The 19,818-nt window shown below is 39.6% G+C and overlaps 1 protein-coding gene across 5 annotated transcripts in view; it reads right to left on the bottom strand.

Moving 5' to 3' along the window:
* Positions 1–2,953: 2,953 nt before the first annotated feature.
* Positions 2,954–19,818, bottom strand: part of tex2 (testis expressed 2) — a 60,144-nt gene continuing 43,279 nt past the window's right edge. For 3 of the 5 annotated variants that reach the window (XM_084416868.1, XM_084416870.1, XM_084416869.1), the window contains exons 4-12: positions 16,593–16,905; positions 14,861–15,069; positions 13,960–14,103; positions 13,777–13,876; positions 10,237–10,357; positions 9,604–9,714; positions 8,884–9,093; positions 6,782–6,902; positions 2,954–4,995 (exon numbers count right to left, since the gene is read on the bottom strand). In XM_084416868.1, coding sequence (XP_084272994.1) covers positions 4,861–4,995; positions 6,782–6,902; positions 8,884–9,093; positions 9,604–9,714; positions 10,237–10,357; positions 13,777–13,876; positions 13,960–14,103; positions 14,861–15,069; positions 16,593–16,905 — 1,464 coding nt within the window. In that variant the 3' untranslated portion in view covers positions 2,954–4,860. The remainder of the gene's footprint in view (positions 4,996–6,781; positions 6,903–8,883; positions 9,094–9,603; positions 9,715–10,236; positions 10,358–13,776; positions 13,877–13,959; positions 14,104–14,860; positions 15,070–16,592; positions 16,906–19,818) is intronic. The other 2 variants (XM_084416871.1, XM_084416872.1) reach the window with 1 other exon arrangement.

Raw genomic sequence — 19,818 nt, 5'->3', positions numbered from 1 at the left:
TCACAGGGAAAGAGTGTTGATTTAATCCAGATTTAGTCGTGTTTGTCTATATGATTATGCTATAACACATGACTGATGACTTGTTTTTGTCCCCACTCAGGAGTGTGTGCAGTCTCAGTGGAGCCAGTGATGTTCGGTAAGGCCAGGCCTGAGTTCATTGAATGACTCCTTCAGTGTTGTATGTCCTGGGATGATGATTATGCGTTAGACTACTGATCAACATTGATGTGAACTCAAACACTGACCAGACTGCTGGATATCTCAGCTCGAGTCTCTGGTCTGACAGCTTGAGTTGATGATAATGGTGTCTTTTACTTCTGAAACAGGGCGAGGAGGGGAGTTGGATGAAGCTGAGGTTTGTATGTCCCACAATAATGTCAAAACTGTTTAATTCTAGATAAATCTGAGTTAAGTAACTTATTTTCGTGATATGTATAACTTTATAGGGTATAATGTTTTGTGGCTGCATGCAAAATTCTGTACGTGTTTGAGTTTCTGTGCATAATAAAACAAAATGGCCGTCTTTGCCTGTGTGTGGTGTTTCTTGTTTCGAGACTTCTTTATTTTGTAGTTGTACAGACAGCACTGTATCTGAACTCGTGGAGCCCCTTCATGGCTCATCGGGTCAAGCAACGGTGCAACAGTGAACGCTTGTTATAACTGGAGTCTCTTGGTTTTCCCCCCAAGTCGCTCTTTTAAAAGCAAGCAACACAATCCTAAATTACACTTATACACATTTATATATATTTAGCTTCTGTAAGGTTTCTAGCCATAACTTAGAAACATTATCCCATATGTTTCTGTTATACAGAAGACATCTATCCGTTTAAACAAGTTCATATTATAATGAAAGGATGCATGACGTAAACTCAGCATTTTTTTTTGGCAACACTTAATATGATTGACAGCACATCTTATTGATTTAGGCTAGTAGTGCAAGCATATGTATATATACACAAGTTAACTCATGTGACATTTTCTTTTTTGTTCACTTAAGAGCCCATGTTAAACTTTATTTCTGATTATTTGTAAGTCATTCAGCACAACTTGTGTAATTGCAGTAAAAAGGCTTGAAAAGAGTAAAAAAAAAAGTTCAGGTCCGAAATTAACCCTCTGATGGTCTTCGTTTAGCAGTCACACTGGGGGCCTTCCCGGTCATAAATGACCGGACACCTAAAAATGAAACTTCCTCCATCCCAGTAAAAACCAATGCAATTTATTTTTGTTCTATAATATTTATTCTTTTTAATTTAGAATTTTGAGACAATTTGATTGAACTTATTAATATTTATGCAATATTTATAGTCCATTTTTTGCCATTGAAATTATATATATTTTTTTTTATATATATATATAAAAAAAAAATCTATGCAGTATTTTCGGGTAAAATAGAGACTAGGCTTTCAGAAAAAAAATAATTTTTTTTTATCAATTTATTAAACATAAAATTAAATAAAACATGTTATTGCATGGGTTTACCACTAGATGCCTGTATAGCTCTAAATGGAGATGTTTGTGAATTCTAGTTGTTTTTAGACCAAATTACTTACTTTTAAGATGTGGATTGAATGTATTTTTTAGAAATTCTCAAATAATACTTTTTGCCAAGGTTTATAACACTTTATTAATTATTATTTTAATAATTATTATATTAATTATATATACATATATTAATTATAATTATTAATTATGTTATGTTTTTCACTCTTGATGTTTTAGAGCTTCACCCCTTCATTGCGGAGCACTTTTTTTCTGCATCGTGGCTGATTTTTAGAGAATTTTTGTGTTTTTGTCAATTTCCCATTCATTTCCTATGGGGGTAATTTTGACCGAAGACCAAAATCATGACAAATTTTTTTACGACCACTTAGCATGCTCGGATCATGAACTCAATTTTTTTGTATGTTCACATACCTAATGCCAGAAAAGTCACCAAGTTTCGTAACATTCTGATGAAGCTGTGATTTTTAAAAATTCAAAACAGATTTTTGTAGTCTGAATTTATTGGTGTGTATGTGTATAAAAGTGTGTTTGTATGTGTGTGTGTGTGGGTGGGTGTGAATTTTTTGCACTCTTGATGTTGTAGAGTGTCACCCCTTTACTGCGGTGTACTTTTTTTTAGAATCGTGGCCGATTTGTAGATTGTACAGTCAAAAGTTCAGAGAATTTTTGCGTTTTTGTAAATTTCCCATTCATTTCCTATGGGTCGGTCATTTTTGACCGAAGACCACGAAAGGGACTATTTTTTTTTACGGCCACTTAGCAAGCTCGGATCATGACCTCAATTTTTTTTTGTATTCACATACCTAATCCCAGAAAAGTCACCAAGTATCATAACCTTCCGATGAAGCTGTGATTTTTAAAAATTCAAAACAGAAAATTATTCGGTCAGAAGTGACCGAGGACCATCAGAGGGTTAATTAAAAAAAAATCATAAACTGACCCAATTTTTTGTTGTAACTGTTGGATGGATGAACTTAAACCCTTCCCTGATATAAATTTGTTTTATTTGAGCATAATCCAGCTAGCACAAATGAAAAGGTTGGGGTGTTAGAGCATACAAAGATACGTATTGGTTCTCTACTGCAAGGTTAATCATTTTCTTAATAAACTAAACTATTAAACATGGTCCAAATCACCTAAAATCATCCTCCCAAACTGTGGGACAAAGTAAAAACAACTAATTCTGACAATAGAAACATGAAATGCACAATTTCTTTTACAGATTGTGCTGCAGTAGTGCATCATATTCATGTTTCCAGTAAAATAGTAGTTATGACACTATTAAAACTAGCAAAAGCTTGTCATTTTCCTCACTTCATGATGTCACACCAATGATGGCATCCCATTTTGATCATGTGGTCTCGAAAGTTTTTTTTATTTTCACTCATTACCATTTGACCTCATGTCCCAATATCACAAAAAAAAAATAATAATACTGGAAACACTGGAATTATTTTTGCAAAAGCCTTTTATCAATTTCCACACACAATCATGTCGTCAATATGGCCGAACACAATATCAACATAAAACATTGTGCAAAGGAATAAGCGATTGGCAGAGCGCGCACAAAAGATCAATTGTGAATGGCAATACTCTAGCACGAAACTGTCAATCAAAGTAAACACATTGAAATCAAAAGTACACGTAGGATTGATTATTTGGACTCGAGTCCAAAACCGATGTGGAAAAATAACCACAATTTACGTTCATTGACACCTTAGCGCCAGCTAAGATACAGACCTTGTCATGTTTGTCGGATATAAAACACTTTTTCTCCTCAGACCTCTCGATACATGTGAAGGATCTGATAATGGATGAATGTCAGAATTCATTCATGATATTTGATGATCCAACAGAGACGACCTACCTGATTTAATACACCACATGACCTGCAAAGCGCAGTGAAAAGAAAAAAAAAACCTGACGATGAACAACACGGATATTAACACTATGTGGACGAAAACGCTTTGTACATTCAACGATCTCCTTCACATGTACACAACATACGAGTTCATCGTGTTGGAAATAGAATAGCACTTATTTATAGCCCAAGAATCCACCAAAATCATCTTCAGTTCAAGTGAATAACGACCATAATCGAGTCTTCTCTCCACTTTATATCAACGGGTTTACGGTGAGAGCGTGTCACGCGAATTAGCATCTGCTAAATAAAGCCATTCAGTCTTCAAGGAGAGCTAGTTGGGATGTTCCCGTGGGGGTTTATGAATAGTGTTTCTCAAGAAACGCCACGAGGATGTTTGTTTATGGGTTGTAAGTTACTCTTTACCTAGCAACAAAACAGCAGCTTCAAATTCACATTCGACGTGTAGTTTAGATAAAAAAAAATGTGAGTCTCTTTAGGTAACCGTGTCATTTTACCTCATACACTCCCAAAAAACAAACACTATTCTAAAAGCCAATAGGAAATTCCCAAGGGATAGCCATGGTTGAATTAGCCTTCCAACATTGACCTAGGGGTTTCTGTGATGGGAATTTGCACCGAAATACACTCGATTAGATGACGAACTAAACCTATACAATGATACGGGGGAGCGTTTATGAGCCGGTAGCCATCCTAACTATGCACATTAGCATTGATAGCACGCTAGTTCCCCCTCGTTGGAGACCCAATGCCTGCGGATGTAAAGCTATGAACCCACTAGAATAGGCTGTTTGAGTCGGGATCGCTAAGGAATGAGGGGTTATTGGCTGGCGTCCCTCTTGAGCACAGTGAAGTTGATCTAATTGCATAATCGGACGCCACACAGAGGGCTCAGGCAGCGGTGAATGGAAGAGAAAAATGGTGCGCTAGTAGGTCTGTTGAGTCTAAACGATTATTTGCTGCTTAGACGCGCATGACACTCATGAGAAAATCATAAATGGCTTTTAGGTTTGGTTAAAATGACCATTTACTGGTGTTTGTAACGCGAATATCGAACCCTCGAAGGTGGTTTGCGGGTCGTAGTAAAAGTCCTGTGATGTTAGGCTGTGACCTTAGGCTATTACAGGATACGAGTTTAGGTTGTGCCATGCGACCCCGGGGCTTTTGGTAAGTCAGCGTGCATCAAACAGAGGTAGAGTACACTTTACCTAGGCTTTCTATGCGTCTTCACGTCACCAAAACCTCTTTAATCCTGTTCTTGAGGGCCAACAGCATGTGCATTCGGGACCGTCCCAGTCAAATCAAACGCAAGCAAGCAAAGCAAGCAATTTTGTCCTTTCTTTTAGTTATTGGATGTGTATTTTTCACAGCTGTGTTCAATGGGCAATATGGCACCTGTAATCTTCAAGTCAGGTATTAGTCTTGCCCTCATGGGACTCGAGTGTTTGTCTTCTGCTTTACGCAGACACACATCTTCACATGTCATCAAGGGATTCCTCGGGGTCCACGGTGTCCTCGTCCTTCAAGGCATTGGCATCGGATCGCGTGTCCATGGCAGAGTGCATGATAGGCAGCCAGACGTCATCCATGTTTGGCATTACGAAGATTTTCTGCGGAAGGAACGAGGGGAAAGAGAAGGAGGTAATGACAATGCAAACATAAAAACCTTGTTTATTAGCAGCGAGGAACGTTTGGTGTCCTTGTTACATACGTTACATTTACTTACCGTAGTAATAACAGTAAATTATGCATAATTACATGCAACTAACCCTCAACCAAACCCTAACCCTATAGTCAGTACATGTAGTTGCTTAATATTACTCAGTACTTCAATATATAATGACACTGTAACAATGACACCTTAAAATAAGGTAACCTTGCAACATGTACTTACTCTAATAATAATAACAGTAAATCATGCATAATTTAGCTATAGCAAGCATAGATAATTAATACACAGCACAGTATTTGTGTGCACTATAACACCTTAAATTAAAGTGTATTTGAAGTGATGTGCATGTATTTGGCTCCAAACTGGTAAATATGGGCTTGCAGCTCTTAATCACAGAGGGAAACCACTAATGGAGAGGTGCAGGTATGACATCACTTTGCAGGCCAAAACCAGTTAGCATTGTAGCATTTCCAGTTCCATTGTCCCGAAGTCAATGGGTTAAATAAAGTCTGTGGTGGACAAGCTCAAGACACTTTCACGTTGTATTCTACGACATAAAACACATCAGAGCCCGTCTACGGAGAGCCTGGCCACTCCCTATTAAGTCCTATTGTACCGAATTTTGGTTGTAGTTCCACCAGAGCTCCACTGGGGGCGATCGCCCATGAGTGCAAAATGAATGGGAGTCTATGGCGCTAGACGGCTAAATGTGTCTCTTTCACCCGATTGCCGTTGAGAAATCTCAGATTTGATTGTAGGTTTTGCAAGTTCAACATGGGGTATAGGTCGAAAGTTGAATGAACGAGTACTTATGTCCTTTCGATTTCTTACAGGTTGAGTTGTTGTTGCCCATAACACGCTAGCATTCTGCTAATGAACGCTGATTGGTCAGTGAAGGACTGATTACGACCAGAGATACCGCTTGATGGTCTTTTAAAACAACAAAACAAAAACTCTTCTAGCACGTGTGTTTACCTGTGTCAGCTGTGTTGTCGATGCCTGGAGAGAAAAGAAAGTGCAGAGCGCGAAAGCACCAAAGCGACTGAAGGATTGCCGTAAAGCAGTATCTCTGGTCGTACCATGTGTATGACGTCATTGACATTTTAAAAGACTTTTTAAAGCAAATAAGTGACTCTCAAAAATCTAACACCCAGCAATGTGTAATTTCTTTGCGTCTCCTTTCGAATACAACATTCAAATTACTAGACAAAAAATTATATATCCTGAGAAAAGTGGATTTTTATTGGTATAGCGCCATTGACCTCCATTCATTCTGCACTCGTCCTGTGAGCGCCCTCATGTGGAGCCAGAGTGGAACTGCGACCGGTTCAGAAGCCGGAAGTTTACTGAGAGTTACGCGTCTTGAAAAAGGTGATTGCTAACAAATGGTGGTGTAGTTCCTTTAGCTTTTTACTTCTGGCGACTGCATTTAGGCTTCAAAATAATGTGATAATTATCTTGATGGACAAAACGTGCAAGTATCGTAAACTTTAGTTGATCACAGAGCTTGTTTTTAGCGATTATCCAAAAGCCTATTGGAAAATCCTATTGGGGTTTAGTCGAAGGAACCAGTGTGATGCGAACTGCCGGCTGGCCTATAAAGAAACGTCATACATGCACCAATAATGCCAAGGTTTCGAACACTGGCTCTCGAGGGCCAGAGCTGAGAACCAATGGCAATCCTTATAGTCCTGTAACACCTCTGAGAAGACCAACCAATTTACCTGAAACTCCTGATCTAGTTTTTTTTCTATCCAGTCTGTCACATGGGCAAAAGTGACCTCTCTCTCGCCCAGTTTGGGCCGAGCTTTCAGCTCCAGACGAGGAGGCTTTCTGAAACCGTACCTGAAATAAACACAAACACACACACATCAGCACATGTCCACATATTACCATTACCTGCACTGTTTTAAGGGTTGGCTCACCCAAAAATGTAAATAATGGTCACCAATCACCCTCTTGTCGTTCCAAACCCGTAAGACTTGGGAACACAAATGAAGATGTTTTAAATGAACTGTCCCTCCATTGACAGACTAAGCAACTACCACTTCAAAAAGTCCATAAAGAGATCGTAAAACGAATCCGTATGAATCGAGTCGCTTCAGAAACTGTGGACTAAACCGCTTGATTAAATGCAGGCTTTTATTCACATTTAAACACTGATCAGCAAACATAAACCGAAGCTCAACCGAACCTGCTTGACACATGAGAACAAACATCATTAACACTGATGAAGGTTAATATGTGAATAAAAGCCTAAATTCAATCTGTTAATCATTTAAAGCGATCGAGTCTCTTTAGAAAATGTGGACTAAACCGCTTGATTGATATGGATTCGTTTTACGATCTCTTTATGAACTATTTGAAGCGTCGAAGTGGTAGTTGCTTAGTCTGTCAATGGAGGGACGGAAACCTCTCAGATTTCATGAATAAAGATGAATGTAAGTCTTACAGGTTTGGAACGACATGAAGGGGAGTAAATAATGACTTTTCCTTTTTGGATGAACTCTTTTAATAAATCTTAATAGCCCATTGTATTTGAGTAAAATATAATTCCTTAATTCTTTTACTGTTGATTTTTGGCAACATTTGCACTTTTTTGACGGGGTTTCGTGAGCTTCATCCGTGCAATGAAATCTTTAAAAGTCATTTTAAAACCAGTCTTTGAACAGAGGGATGAAATATCTTGCCACGTGTGCTGAATTATGACCAGCAGAGGGCATGATAGCAGCTTTTATGATGCACAAAGACGCCGGCTGCATTAGAAAACACAGATTTGGTGCCTCGCTGCCTTATCAGGAAATAGGAAATGCATGAAGGTATCTTACGACACTGAGGGAGCGTAACTTCTGACGCAGCAGCGTAACGGTTTAATGATCTACAGCACAACAGAGCTTCAGTGAGAACTAAGCTAATATTTCATTACTCGCTAGAAATGACATCAGAAGTGGTCAAAAATGTACATTTACACACAAACTGACTTTTTTTTTTGGCTAGTAGAAGTTCTGAATGGCCGGTTACCTAATTTAGTAGAGGCTGGTTAGTGAAAAAGTTCATTTCAAACCCTGTGCTGCCTTCAAAAATCGATCAGATGAATGTTTCTTAGTAGACAAGAACTGAAACTAACACTGGATTCGGATGTGCCTTGAAATGTGTCCTCGGAGGCAGAATCGTTAAGCTTTCGGACACAGCTACTATCTGACTATAATTCTGCAGGGTCCGTACAAAGTGTTTAAAGCGCTTGAATTTGACCTTTTGAAACTCAAGCCCTGGAAAACAGCCATATTTATGAAAATGTACTTGAAAAGCACTTTAATTATTAAAACACCATATGTAATTTAATTGATAAAACAATCTTTTCACACAATTTCTGCTGCAACCCGTCTGATATAGAGCCATTCCGCATGGCTATGAGTGTGATATTGCTCATAAATATGTATATAATAAGTATGTGATACAGCTTCCATTCTTAATGTCAATGAGAAAAAAAAAAAAAATCGGTTTGAACAAGGAATATCTTTGTCATAGTATCGTTTTAATGGTTAAAGTTACCAGTCATTGCATCTGCTGCACTTTATGTGTACCATTCTGTTTTATTAGTTTATTTTTATTTATCCATTTACCTTTTTAAGACTTTGAAAGATAAAATAGATATTGTTTGATAAGCGAGATCTCTGATTGTAGTCCTTGAAAACCAAAAAAGTAGAGCTTGAATAGTTCCTGAAAGTCCTGGAATGACATTTTACAGTATCTGTACGAACCCTAAATCTGTGCATATACACACACACACACACGTGTGTATAGGATATGAATGAATGCAGAGTACCAGATCCGGTCTGTGGGCGGCGGCGGGATGTTGACAGCGAGTGTTCCCTGGCACTCCTGAACCTCCACCGTCAGCACCAGCGGGGTGTTGGACACCTCCTCCATCTTCTTCTTGATGAACTCCGTCTCCGTGGCTTTCTGGAAATACTTGGATTTGGCGATCTTGTCCACAAAGCGCATGATTTTGCTGGATCGGTGTCCGCCAACATATCTGTGAAGAAAAGAGTTATTTCTACAGGGGTGTGTGTGGCCATCTTTGATGGGCTGGTTGGTGTTTTAATGCAATGCCAGTGTCCCTGGGTATTTTCATGGTTGAAAAGTTGAAATACTATAAAAGAGCAATTTAAAAACCTATTTAAGGATTAAAAACAATTGCTTTAGATAAAAACTGGATTCAGGGTTGACTCTTAAACACTCGCCCATCTTTGGCTAAAACGTAGCCATTTTGATCCACAGACCGTTTACATGCACAACTTTTGTTTCAATCGGACTGAATTCATTCGTTTACATGTCCTCTCGATCGGATTAGAAAAGGAATAAACCAACCCTTTCAATCCGATCGAAATCTCATTGGGATAGAGCTCAATCGGATCGATTAAGGTGTTTACATGAAGGCTTTTGAGTCCGATTGAGCCGTCAATCCGATTATTTGGTTGCGTGTGAACGTAGACCCACAGACCGAACTGTTAATAAACACAAACGTATAGTTTCTCAATCTCACCCTTCCACTCCTGTGATCTCAGGCACTTCGGCAGTGTCTTCCTCATCAGAGGATCCCGCACTCGATGACTCTTCATCGCTGTCGGCCAAGAAGTAAGCGCGTGGTCTGGGTCTAGAGCATCACACAAACAGACAAGAGCTTAAGCGCCATATGTCCATGATAACTGGCTTTCTGAGAGCAAGGGAATGAGCGAAGCTCTTGCAACACACCTAAAATACACAGTAACAAAACAAAAAAAATAAATAATTCTCCATAAAAAAAATGAAAGGTCTGTTCCGAACCCTCGGGAGCCGTAACACTTTTAGGCATCATTTTGAGTGTTTCAGACATAAAGGGTTTGGAAAAGAGCTTCTGTGAGCACATGCAGAACACAGCGGATGTGGAGGAAAAGCAGGGAGAAACACGTACAACATAATGAGAGACTTCGGAAAAGCCCTGATTCAACTCACCATTAAGAGATCACATCCACAAAGAAATGAGTCCAGCGGAAAACAGCAAAGAGAGGAAATGATAAATACATCCAACAGAAAAAATAACCCATCAAAAGAACACAGAAAAAAATAAATAAAAGAAGAAGCCTAGATATTTTGGAACAAGTGTCGAGGAAACTTGGGTCTTCTGAAACTCTCTTACCCTTCTTTTCCCTGTTCTCCTAAGCTTTCTCCCTCCTTTCCCAGTCGGGTCAGGTTCATCTTGGTTTCGAGAGTCATAAGAAAGGAACCGTTGTACGAGATCTCCAGGTCAAACCAAAGGCCTGCGAAAAGAGACATATTTGCTCACACTTCAAAATTAAATGTCACTGCATTAAATAATAAAACAAAATGGAGTCATCTGCAATATTCCACTAACTCATGAAACAAAACACAAAACTCTCCACAGAGAACAATCCCTTATTCTGCCCTGTCTTCTGGATTGCGATATCACTGTACTGTATTCATGTATATTATTATTATTTAACTTTTTCATTATCATTTGATCATTAAAGGTAGGGTAGGCGTTTCCATTAACCGATAATAATTCCAGAAATCATGGCATGTTTTATGTATATCTCAGTCACCGCACTAGCCATTATTGTTAATGGAGGAGTCGTGGGCGTGTAATTCAAGCATTAATGGAGAGGAAAGACCCTTAAACTTGTGTGAGGCTCATATGAGGAGTTTCTGGTGACTGTAAATGCAGAAAAAACTGTTTCCATTGCAGTTTCGAAAAGCCTGAAAAACCACCTAATGCGCGCGTTAAAACTTTTTTTGCGAAATATGGGAGTTTTTGCAAAATTGACGTGTTTCCATTTGGCGTATTTTCAACTCGCTATTTCGATTTGCGCAATTTGAAGGCTAATGAGCGCCGCAAACAAACAGCAGCATTTTACAGCTTCTCCTGAACCAAAACATCGAGCTTATGCTGCGTTCACGCCATGTTGTAACCATAATTTATGAGATCGCAACCCAGAGCTGCACACGTCCTCAGACTCGGATTTATGCGTTTCTATATCAACACCATCAACGCTGAAATGAATCTGCAGCGGTCAGGTGGTGCAACTAGAGCTCTATAAGTGGTTTACACTCATTATTGTAATGTGATGTGCTTTGAGACATGAGGTATGGTTAAACGCAGTTTCTCATGACGCTTTGCATGTGTTTTTTAGGAGGCGTGTCTTTGGAGACACTGTGGGATCTCATGCTTTCAAAGCTAACTTGTTATCGCTAGCCTCTCCACAAGTTTCACTAGCCCACAAAGCACGATTACTTTGATTCTGAACTATTCTGACACAACGAGCCACCAGTTGCACCAGTTGTTTGTCCCCTGAAAAACACGCACAGCATTACTTTCCCTGACATTTCCCCGATTCAAACATCATCCCCCAAATGAGTCTGGCTGAACTCCACACCCAGCATGAGCACACACTGATTAAACCGATGCAGGAGTCGCTGGTGAACCCCTGGATCTCCTCCTGAGCGAGTGAAAGGTCAGCGCTGGAGTTGGCTCCTCTCTTGATTGGCTCAGACACACACTGATCCCCCTAAACCCAGCGGGCCGCTTCCTAAGATGACGAACGAGAAGTTTAACAAGCTGGCAGGGGTCTGGTCTTTTACCAAATCACACACACATCCACCGCAGCAGTAACTGTAGGGGTGCCGCTCCATCGGCACAGTGCGTTATAGGCAGAGACGCACAAAACAATTCTAGATTATGAATTTGTTGAGGTCAATTTGTAAAGAAAGACTACACGCCTGCACACATACATATTCAAACCTATAGACTAAACACGTAATACGCATGTGCACGCCGTTTTTGAAGTTTACACGAAGAAAACGTTTTTCAAAATGTTTCAACGCTTGTATATTGGACCCTGTTTCAAGGTTTGTGTTCTCGAGCCCCAAAAGCCCCTAAGTTAATAACTAATGATCTTTGCAACGGAAGTGAATCAATCAAAACTAACTTTAGCTAGACAATAACTTTATTCTAGAGCTGCTGTAAAGCTAAACTAATCTCTGTTACTGTAATTTCCTATTATCACTGTAAAGCTGCTTTGAAACAGTCCATATTGGTAAAAGCACTGTAGAAATGAAGGTGACTTGACAGAGATATAGCTTGACTGTGTCAGTGAGGCACATCTAATGTTGTCGGTAAAAGATTTATTAAGAGATGAAAAAGATAACACTGCTGAAAGAACTAAAATTCATACAACTAATAACATCAAATTAGTTCTTTGTGTCACATAAATTAATTAAAAAAATTGATGTTGTTGATGTGACACCATGGGCCGGTTTCACAAAGACAGACTTTGACTATGGCTTAGATATAGTAGATAGTCAGACTTCAGATAGATATCTAAATCAGACCGTTGCACAAAGCACTGAAGACTCTGACTATCTTAAGTAGGACTACACTGCGATGCATTCTGGGTAAAATAAGACACTTTTCAAAACAGAAAACATGGCGGATCGAGTAAGCACATTCAACCGCTCAATGCAGTTTACCCTAGAGGATAATATGTGTTTGTTGGAGGAGTATAACAGTTACAAGGACATTTTACTTGGGGAATTTAGCGGAGAATGTAGTAACAAGAAGAAATGTTTACATTATGAGCCATTTTCCCTTTTCTTTTGGCTGTTTGTAATGTAACTGATTGTTACTGCTGGTTGCCAAGGTAACAGAGTCTTAGACCTGAGTTAGCCTGGGGGTCAGGAGTCTAATGTTTTTGGTCTAAATTAAGTCAGTCTTTATTTTTGTGAAACAGTCTAACTTGCATTAGACTAGTCTATGAGCACACGTTAGACTTGTCTAACACTATAGACCGGTCTAAAATAGCTTTGTGAAACCAGCCCCTGGTTCAATACTTAAGCAATTATTTCTAGAACACGCTTAAAACACAACCAAAGTTGATCAAAGTGCTTTACAAAGAATAAAAAGAAATAATATACATATATATACACCAAACAAGCCAAAATAAGTATTAAGAAATCAATAGAATAAAAGAGAAACCCAGGATGGCAAACAAATAAATACGACTTAAGATAAGATTTAAAAATACAAACATATACTAATATTACCCAAACATCACCCTAATACATAAAGGTTGTTTAAAACACTTCCCTCAGCTGTTTTAGCACTAGCAGAGCAACACTGAGGTCATGGGCTGCATGAACTGAGGAAATGTAAACCTTGCATGCGATGCAAGTCGCGTTGGATAAAAGCGTCTGCCCAAATGCATAAATGTGAATGAGAGTGTTCTGGTGGTTGAAGAAAAAGTTATAAATCATGGACAAAAAGAGCAGTGCATGCTGATTACATGAGCTACGTGCTCTTAAAAGGCATTGGATCAGTATATTATTACAGTGTCTACAGTGTTCACAGTTTTGACATCGATACCATTGCCATTTTTAATATCATCTCATAATTTGGTGGCCGGTTTATTAGGCTGCTGTCCCTTTAAGACCCGACGCACAGATACATTAATCTGTTTTATATCGCCAATATACTTGTCTTTATGTGCCGCACTTTGGGTGTGTGAGCACAAAATCTGCAGGATGAGTAAAATTATGCTCAATATGCGGATTCAAGCCCTGTAACACCAGCAATATTCATCTTTATTCATCAATATTCTATTTGGCGGGTGTAAATGTCATAATCGAATCTAATATAAACTCAGGAGTCCAGACCAGGCCTTACCTCTGTGATCTACAGATGGTTTGGAGGAGCTGAGGATCTTGGGAATGGATATTCCCATGTCCAGCTCAGTGAGGGTCAGCTCATTCATGAAGTACGGGAGCTGTAATACACATTACACTGAGTTACTGTTTGAAACACGCAGTCAGACGGTCTGGGCTGAGATGCACACCCGTCAGGACTCACCCTGATCTTACTCAGCTTCTTCTGGATCTTCTTGGACACCACGTCTGCCCAGTACTTCTCTCCAAGAAAGTCCCAGAAGATGCGACCCAGAAGAGCATTGACCCAGGCCTCGGACTCGCCCTCCTGCTCACGACTCTCTGGAAACTACGAGACAAACACAACAGGACATGCTTCACTGGAGGACACTAAAGTAGCACCACAGATTACAGAGAGCACTACTAACTTCACTGTTTTCTGGCAGTGAGGAAGCTCTGCACTCTAAGTGTGTGTGATATTTCTAAAAGATCCCCAAGTGGTTCACCAAAATACGCCACAAGAGGCTAGGTGTTAGCATGGCTAAGCACAATGCGCTGTTTCCAGTTTCCAGTAAATGTAACAAACAACAATTTTTGTTACAAACAAAAAATGTTACATACAATACGGTTCGGAAATATGGAAGTCAATTTGTTTGATTACAGGTTATAGAAATGTCCCATGGCTTATCCAATGGTACACCATTACAACTCAGGGTACGTTTACACGACAACGATATGCTTGAAACGGAGAAGTTTTTCCTTTGAGTTTTTCGTGTACATTGTCAAAATGTGGCGAAAACGACTAAAAACGCTGTATTCTGCTGCCAGGCCAGTAGATGGCGATGAAACACCGTAGACTGAACACGTAATACGCATGAGCATGACGTCTTCAGAGGTTCACGTTTTTATTGTTTACGCGGAGACCGTTTTCAAAGGTTCGCGTTTTCAGGCGCCCAAAACGCAGTTATCGTGTAAACGAACGGCCAAAACACATAAAAAGTTGTACGTTTTTAGTTGAAAATGGTGTCATGTAAACAGCCCCTAAGTTGAGTTGGTTTTATGTGATGTTTGGTTTTTAAATGTAAGATGCTTTCTGATTAGTGGACCTTTTTAACGGTTCCCGGGCTGTTCCCAGCACTCTGCACAGGGCTTGCGGCCGGGCTGCCGGTGGACTGGCTCACGTATTTGGCCATGTAGACGTTGTACTCCAGAACCTTCTGTTTGACACTGGCACCGAGGTCTTTTTGCCTGGGAAGAGACTGGAGCACTTCATCCAGACTGCAACGACTGCTGCTGCGACTCTGAGACAGACCGCCTGCAGAGAGGGGGGGGGGGGGGGGGGGGGGGGGGGGGGGGGGAAGAGGGAGAGGGAGAGAGACAGACAGAGGGAGAGAGAGCGAGAGAGAGAGGGAGAGAGAGAGAGGGAGAGAGAGAAAGAGAGAGGGAGAGAGACAGAGAGAGAGAGAGAGAGAGAGAGAGAGAGAGAGAGAGAGAGAGAGAGAGAGAGAGAGAGAGAGAGAGAGAGAGAGGAGAGAGGAGAGAGGAGAGAGGAGAGTTCATCAACATAATGCTACACACTCTTTACACACACAAACAGGGTTTGAAATGAACCTTTTCACTCACCAGTCAATTTGGCTGCTAAATTTTTTATGTACCAGCCATTCAGAACTTCTACTAGCCAAAAAAAAAAAAAGGGACAATTTGGATTTCATAGCCTACATTAATTTCTTATTCAAACTAAATCCTGTCATCCAACATCTCCTCTCTTCCTCTTTCATCCTTTTCACCATAAATGTGTTTTAGGTGGACGGATCAATACAGTACAAAGAACACCAAACAAATGTAGGATGTTGGAAAATAACAATGTCTTTCTTTTTTAACCAAATGCTCTTTAATCTTCACTATTGCTTCAATGCAAATGAACAAGCGCGCCGTTATTTGTTGTGTAGTGACGTGTGTGTTCAAGTGAGCCAGAAATGAGCAGATTCTGTGCAATAATCTGTATATATATCACGAGGACTCACGAGAAACAGCACAAGACAAAGAGAAACTCACTTTTGTAGCTTTATTTATCTATTTATTTCTTTGATTAACATTGGGGACACAGAAAGCTGCGGGTTTATTAGGCTGCTGTCACTTTAAGACGAATGCACGGATCCAATACAATGTTACGCATGCTTACAACACGTAACCGACTGTGTTTACGAGGATACTCGCTGAGACGGGCATTTTGACTTGATTTTGTGCGCACGTGTCCGTTCAAGCGCAAAAGAAGAGAAATAACATGTATTGCGGATGTGCACAACGCAATATCGTTAAAACGATACATCGCGCAGCCCTAAATTCAGGATAATAGCGAAAGAGCCATTCTGTCAATGTGACATGCAAAGAAAAGGGATTTATTCAAACTATAGTCTCACATTGCCAGATCTATATAGTCTATAGTTTCATATTTAAAAGAATTTAAAATTCTTCATGTCTTAAAATATCTTGAATGTAACTCGACGTCAGAAACACCAGCGATCACTGCAGTTTTAAGGAGAAAACACTCAGCAATGGTGTCGACTTATGAATTTACACATGGTTTGTCTTAAAACACATAACTTTTACTTCTAAGCAAAGAACGAAAGAACTCCGCCGTGAGTATATCAGGGCGCTGAATCACGTTCCGTCTCTTGTACGTTACGTGTGCATTTACGAGTGTGAGTTTCAGCTGCAGTTCACTTAACGGCCACCGGTGTCGCTAATAACAAGCTCCCGAATTCTACACACGGCCCCTTTAATGAAAGAACTCCTGATTTGAATCAAGCAGCATTATAAATATGAACTTCATCTTACTTGTAGGCAGGCCTGAGGGCTTCTTGGCTTCGTATTTCAGTTTAGAAGCAAACAGCATCCTTCTGAACCATTCCTCCTTGTCTCTTCCGGTCCTCCCGAACAGGTACAGCACAGGTTGTGTGTGCGCTCTCCTAGGCTCCTCGGTAACGTTCTCGGGCTTCTCTCCGAGGACAGGGGTCTTCTCCTCCGACACCTCGCTCTTCTCCCCCTGAGCTTTGGCCATGAAGTCGTCCTGCTTGGCCAGCTCAATGCAGATGGGGTACTTCTTATTCCACACCCTTTTCCTGGCCAGGCTCTGGGGCACCAGGTAGATCTGCAATACCACAACTCAAACTGAACCTTCATTTGTTATATGGTATGGAAATATAACATTCATCGTATGTATTTAAAGGGGTTAAAGAGTTTTGTTTTGGAAAAAGAACAATGTTTTTAAGTGAAATGCTATGGAAGCTTGTTTCCGCCACAGAATAAAACATTTTAAAAGACAATTGCGACTTTATATCATGCAATTCTGACTTTATAACACGCAATTGTGACTTTATAACACAATTCTGACTTTATAACACGCAATTGTGACTATATATCATGCAATTGACTTTATAACACACAATTCTGACTTTATAACACGCAATTGTGACTATATATCACACAATTCTGACATTATAACACGCAATTGTGACTATATATCACACAATTCTGACTTTGTAACACGCAATTGTGACTATATATCATGCAATTGACTTTATAACACACAATTCTGACTTTATAACACAATTCTGACTTTATAACACGCAATTGTTACTATATATCATGCAACTGACTTTATAACACACAATTCTGACTTTATAACACACAATTCTGACTTTATAACACGCAATTGTGACTATATATCACACAATTCTGACTTTATAACACGCAATTGTGACTATATAATCACACAATTCTGACTTTGTAACACGCAATTGTGACATCATGCAATTGACTTTATAACACAATTCTGACTTTATAACACGCAATTGTGACTATATATCACACAATTCTGACTTTATAACACACAATTCTGACTTTATAACACGCAATTGTGACTATATATCATGCAATTGACTTTATAACACAATTCTGACTTTATAACACACAATTCTGACTTTATAACACGCAATTGTGACTATATATCACACAATTCTGACTTTATAACACGCAATTGTGACTATATATCATGCAATTGACTTTATAACACAATTCTGACTTTATAACACACAATTCTGACTTTATAACACGCAATTGTGACTATATATCACACAATTCTGACTTTATAACACGCAATTGTGACTATATATCACACAATTCTGACTTTGTAACACGCAATTGTGACTATATATCATGCAATTGACTTTATAACACACAATTCTGACTTTATAACACAATTCTGACTTTATAACACGCAATTGTGACTATAGATATCACACAATTCTGACTTTATAACATGCAATTCTGACTAGCCTATATATCATGCAATTCTGACTTTATAACACGCAATTACGATTTTATATCACACAATTGCGACTAGGCCTATATATCAAGCAATTCTGACTTTATAACAGGTAGCCTAATTGCAACTTTTATCACACAATTGCGACTATAGGCTATATCATGCAATTCTGACTTTATAACATACAATTTCGACTTTATATCACACAATTGCGACTATATATCATGCAATTCTGACTTTATAACACGCAATTGCAACTAACATGCAATTGCAACTAACACACAATTGCAACTTTATAACACGCAATTGCGACTTTATATCACACAATTGCGACTATATATCATGCAATTGCGACTTTATAACATGCAATTGCGACTTTATATCACACAATTGCGACTATATATCATGCAATTCTGACTTTATAACACGCAATTGCAACTAACACACAATTGCAACTTTATAACACGCAATTGCGACTTTATATCACACAATTGCAACTATATATCATGCAATTCTGACTTTATAACATGCAATTGCGACTTTATATCACACAATTGCGCCTATACACTCACCTAGAGGATTATTAGGAACACCATACTAATACTGTGTTTGACCCCCTTTCGCCTTCAGAACTGCCTTAATTTTACGTGGCATTGATTCAACAAGGTGCTGAAAGCATTCTTTAGAAATGTTGGCCCATATTGATAGGATAGCATCTTGCAGTTGATGGAGATTTGTGGGATGCACATCCAGGGCACGAAGCTCCCGTTCCACCACATCCCAAAGATGCTCTATTGGGTTGAGATCTGGTGACTGTGGGGGCCATTTTAGTACAGTCAGAAACAATGCTCTGGTAGGCTGTGGCATTTAAACGATGCCCAATTGGCACTAAGGGGCCTAAAGTGTGCCAAGAAAACATCCCCCACACCATTACACCACCACCACCAGCCTGCACAGTGGTAACAAGGCATGATGGATCCATGTTCTCATTCTGTTTACGCCAAATTCTGACTCTACCATCTGAATGTCTCAACAGAAATCGAGACTCATCAGACCAGGCAACATTTTTCCAGTCTTCAACTGTCCAATTTTGGTGAGCTTGTGCAAATTGTAGCCTCTTTTTCCTATTTGTAGTGGAGATGAGTGGTACCCGGTGGGGTCTTCTGCTGTTGTAGCCCATCCGCCTCAAGGTTGTGCGTGTTGTGGCTTCACAAATGCTTTGCTGCATACCTCGGTTGTAACGAGTGGTTATTTCAGTCAAAGTTGCTCTTCTATCAGCTTGAATCAGTCGGCCCATTCTCCTCTGACCTCTAGCATCAACAAGGCATTTTCGCCCACAGGACTGCCGCATACTGGATGTTTTTCCCTTTTCACACCATTCTTTGTAAACCCTAGAAATGGTTGTGCGTGAAAATCCCAGTAACTGAGCAGATTGTGAAATACTCAGACCGGCCCATCTGGCACCAACAACCATGCCACGCTCAAAATTGCTTAAATCACCTTTCTTTCCCATTCTGACATTCAGTTTGGAGTTCAGGAGATTGTCTTGACCAGGACCACACCCCTAAATGCATTGAAGCAACTGCCATGTGATTGGTTGATTAGATAATTGCATTAATGAGAAATTGAACAGGTGTTCCTAATAATCCTTTAGGTGAGTGTAGCCTATATCATGCAATTCTGACTTTATAACAGGTAATTGCGACTTTATATCACACAATTGCGACTATATATCAT

Source organism: Rutilus rutilus (genome assembly GCF_951802725.1).
Source record: "Rutilus rutilus genome assembly, chromosome: 1".
Classification (NCBI taxonomy): Eukaryota; Metazoa; Chordata; class Actinopteri; order Cypriniformes; family Leuciscidae; genus Rutilus; species Rutilus rutilus.
The sequence above is the reverse complement of the archived record's forward strand: the minus strand, read 5'-3'. Positions and strand labels throughout refer to the sequence as shown.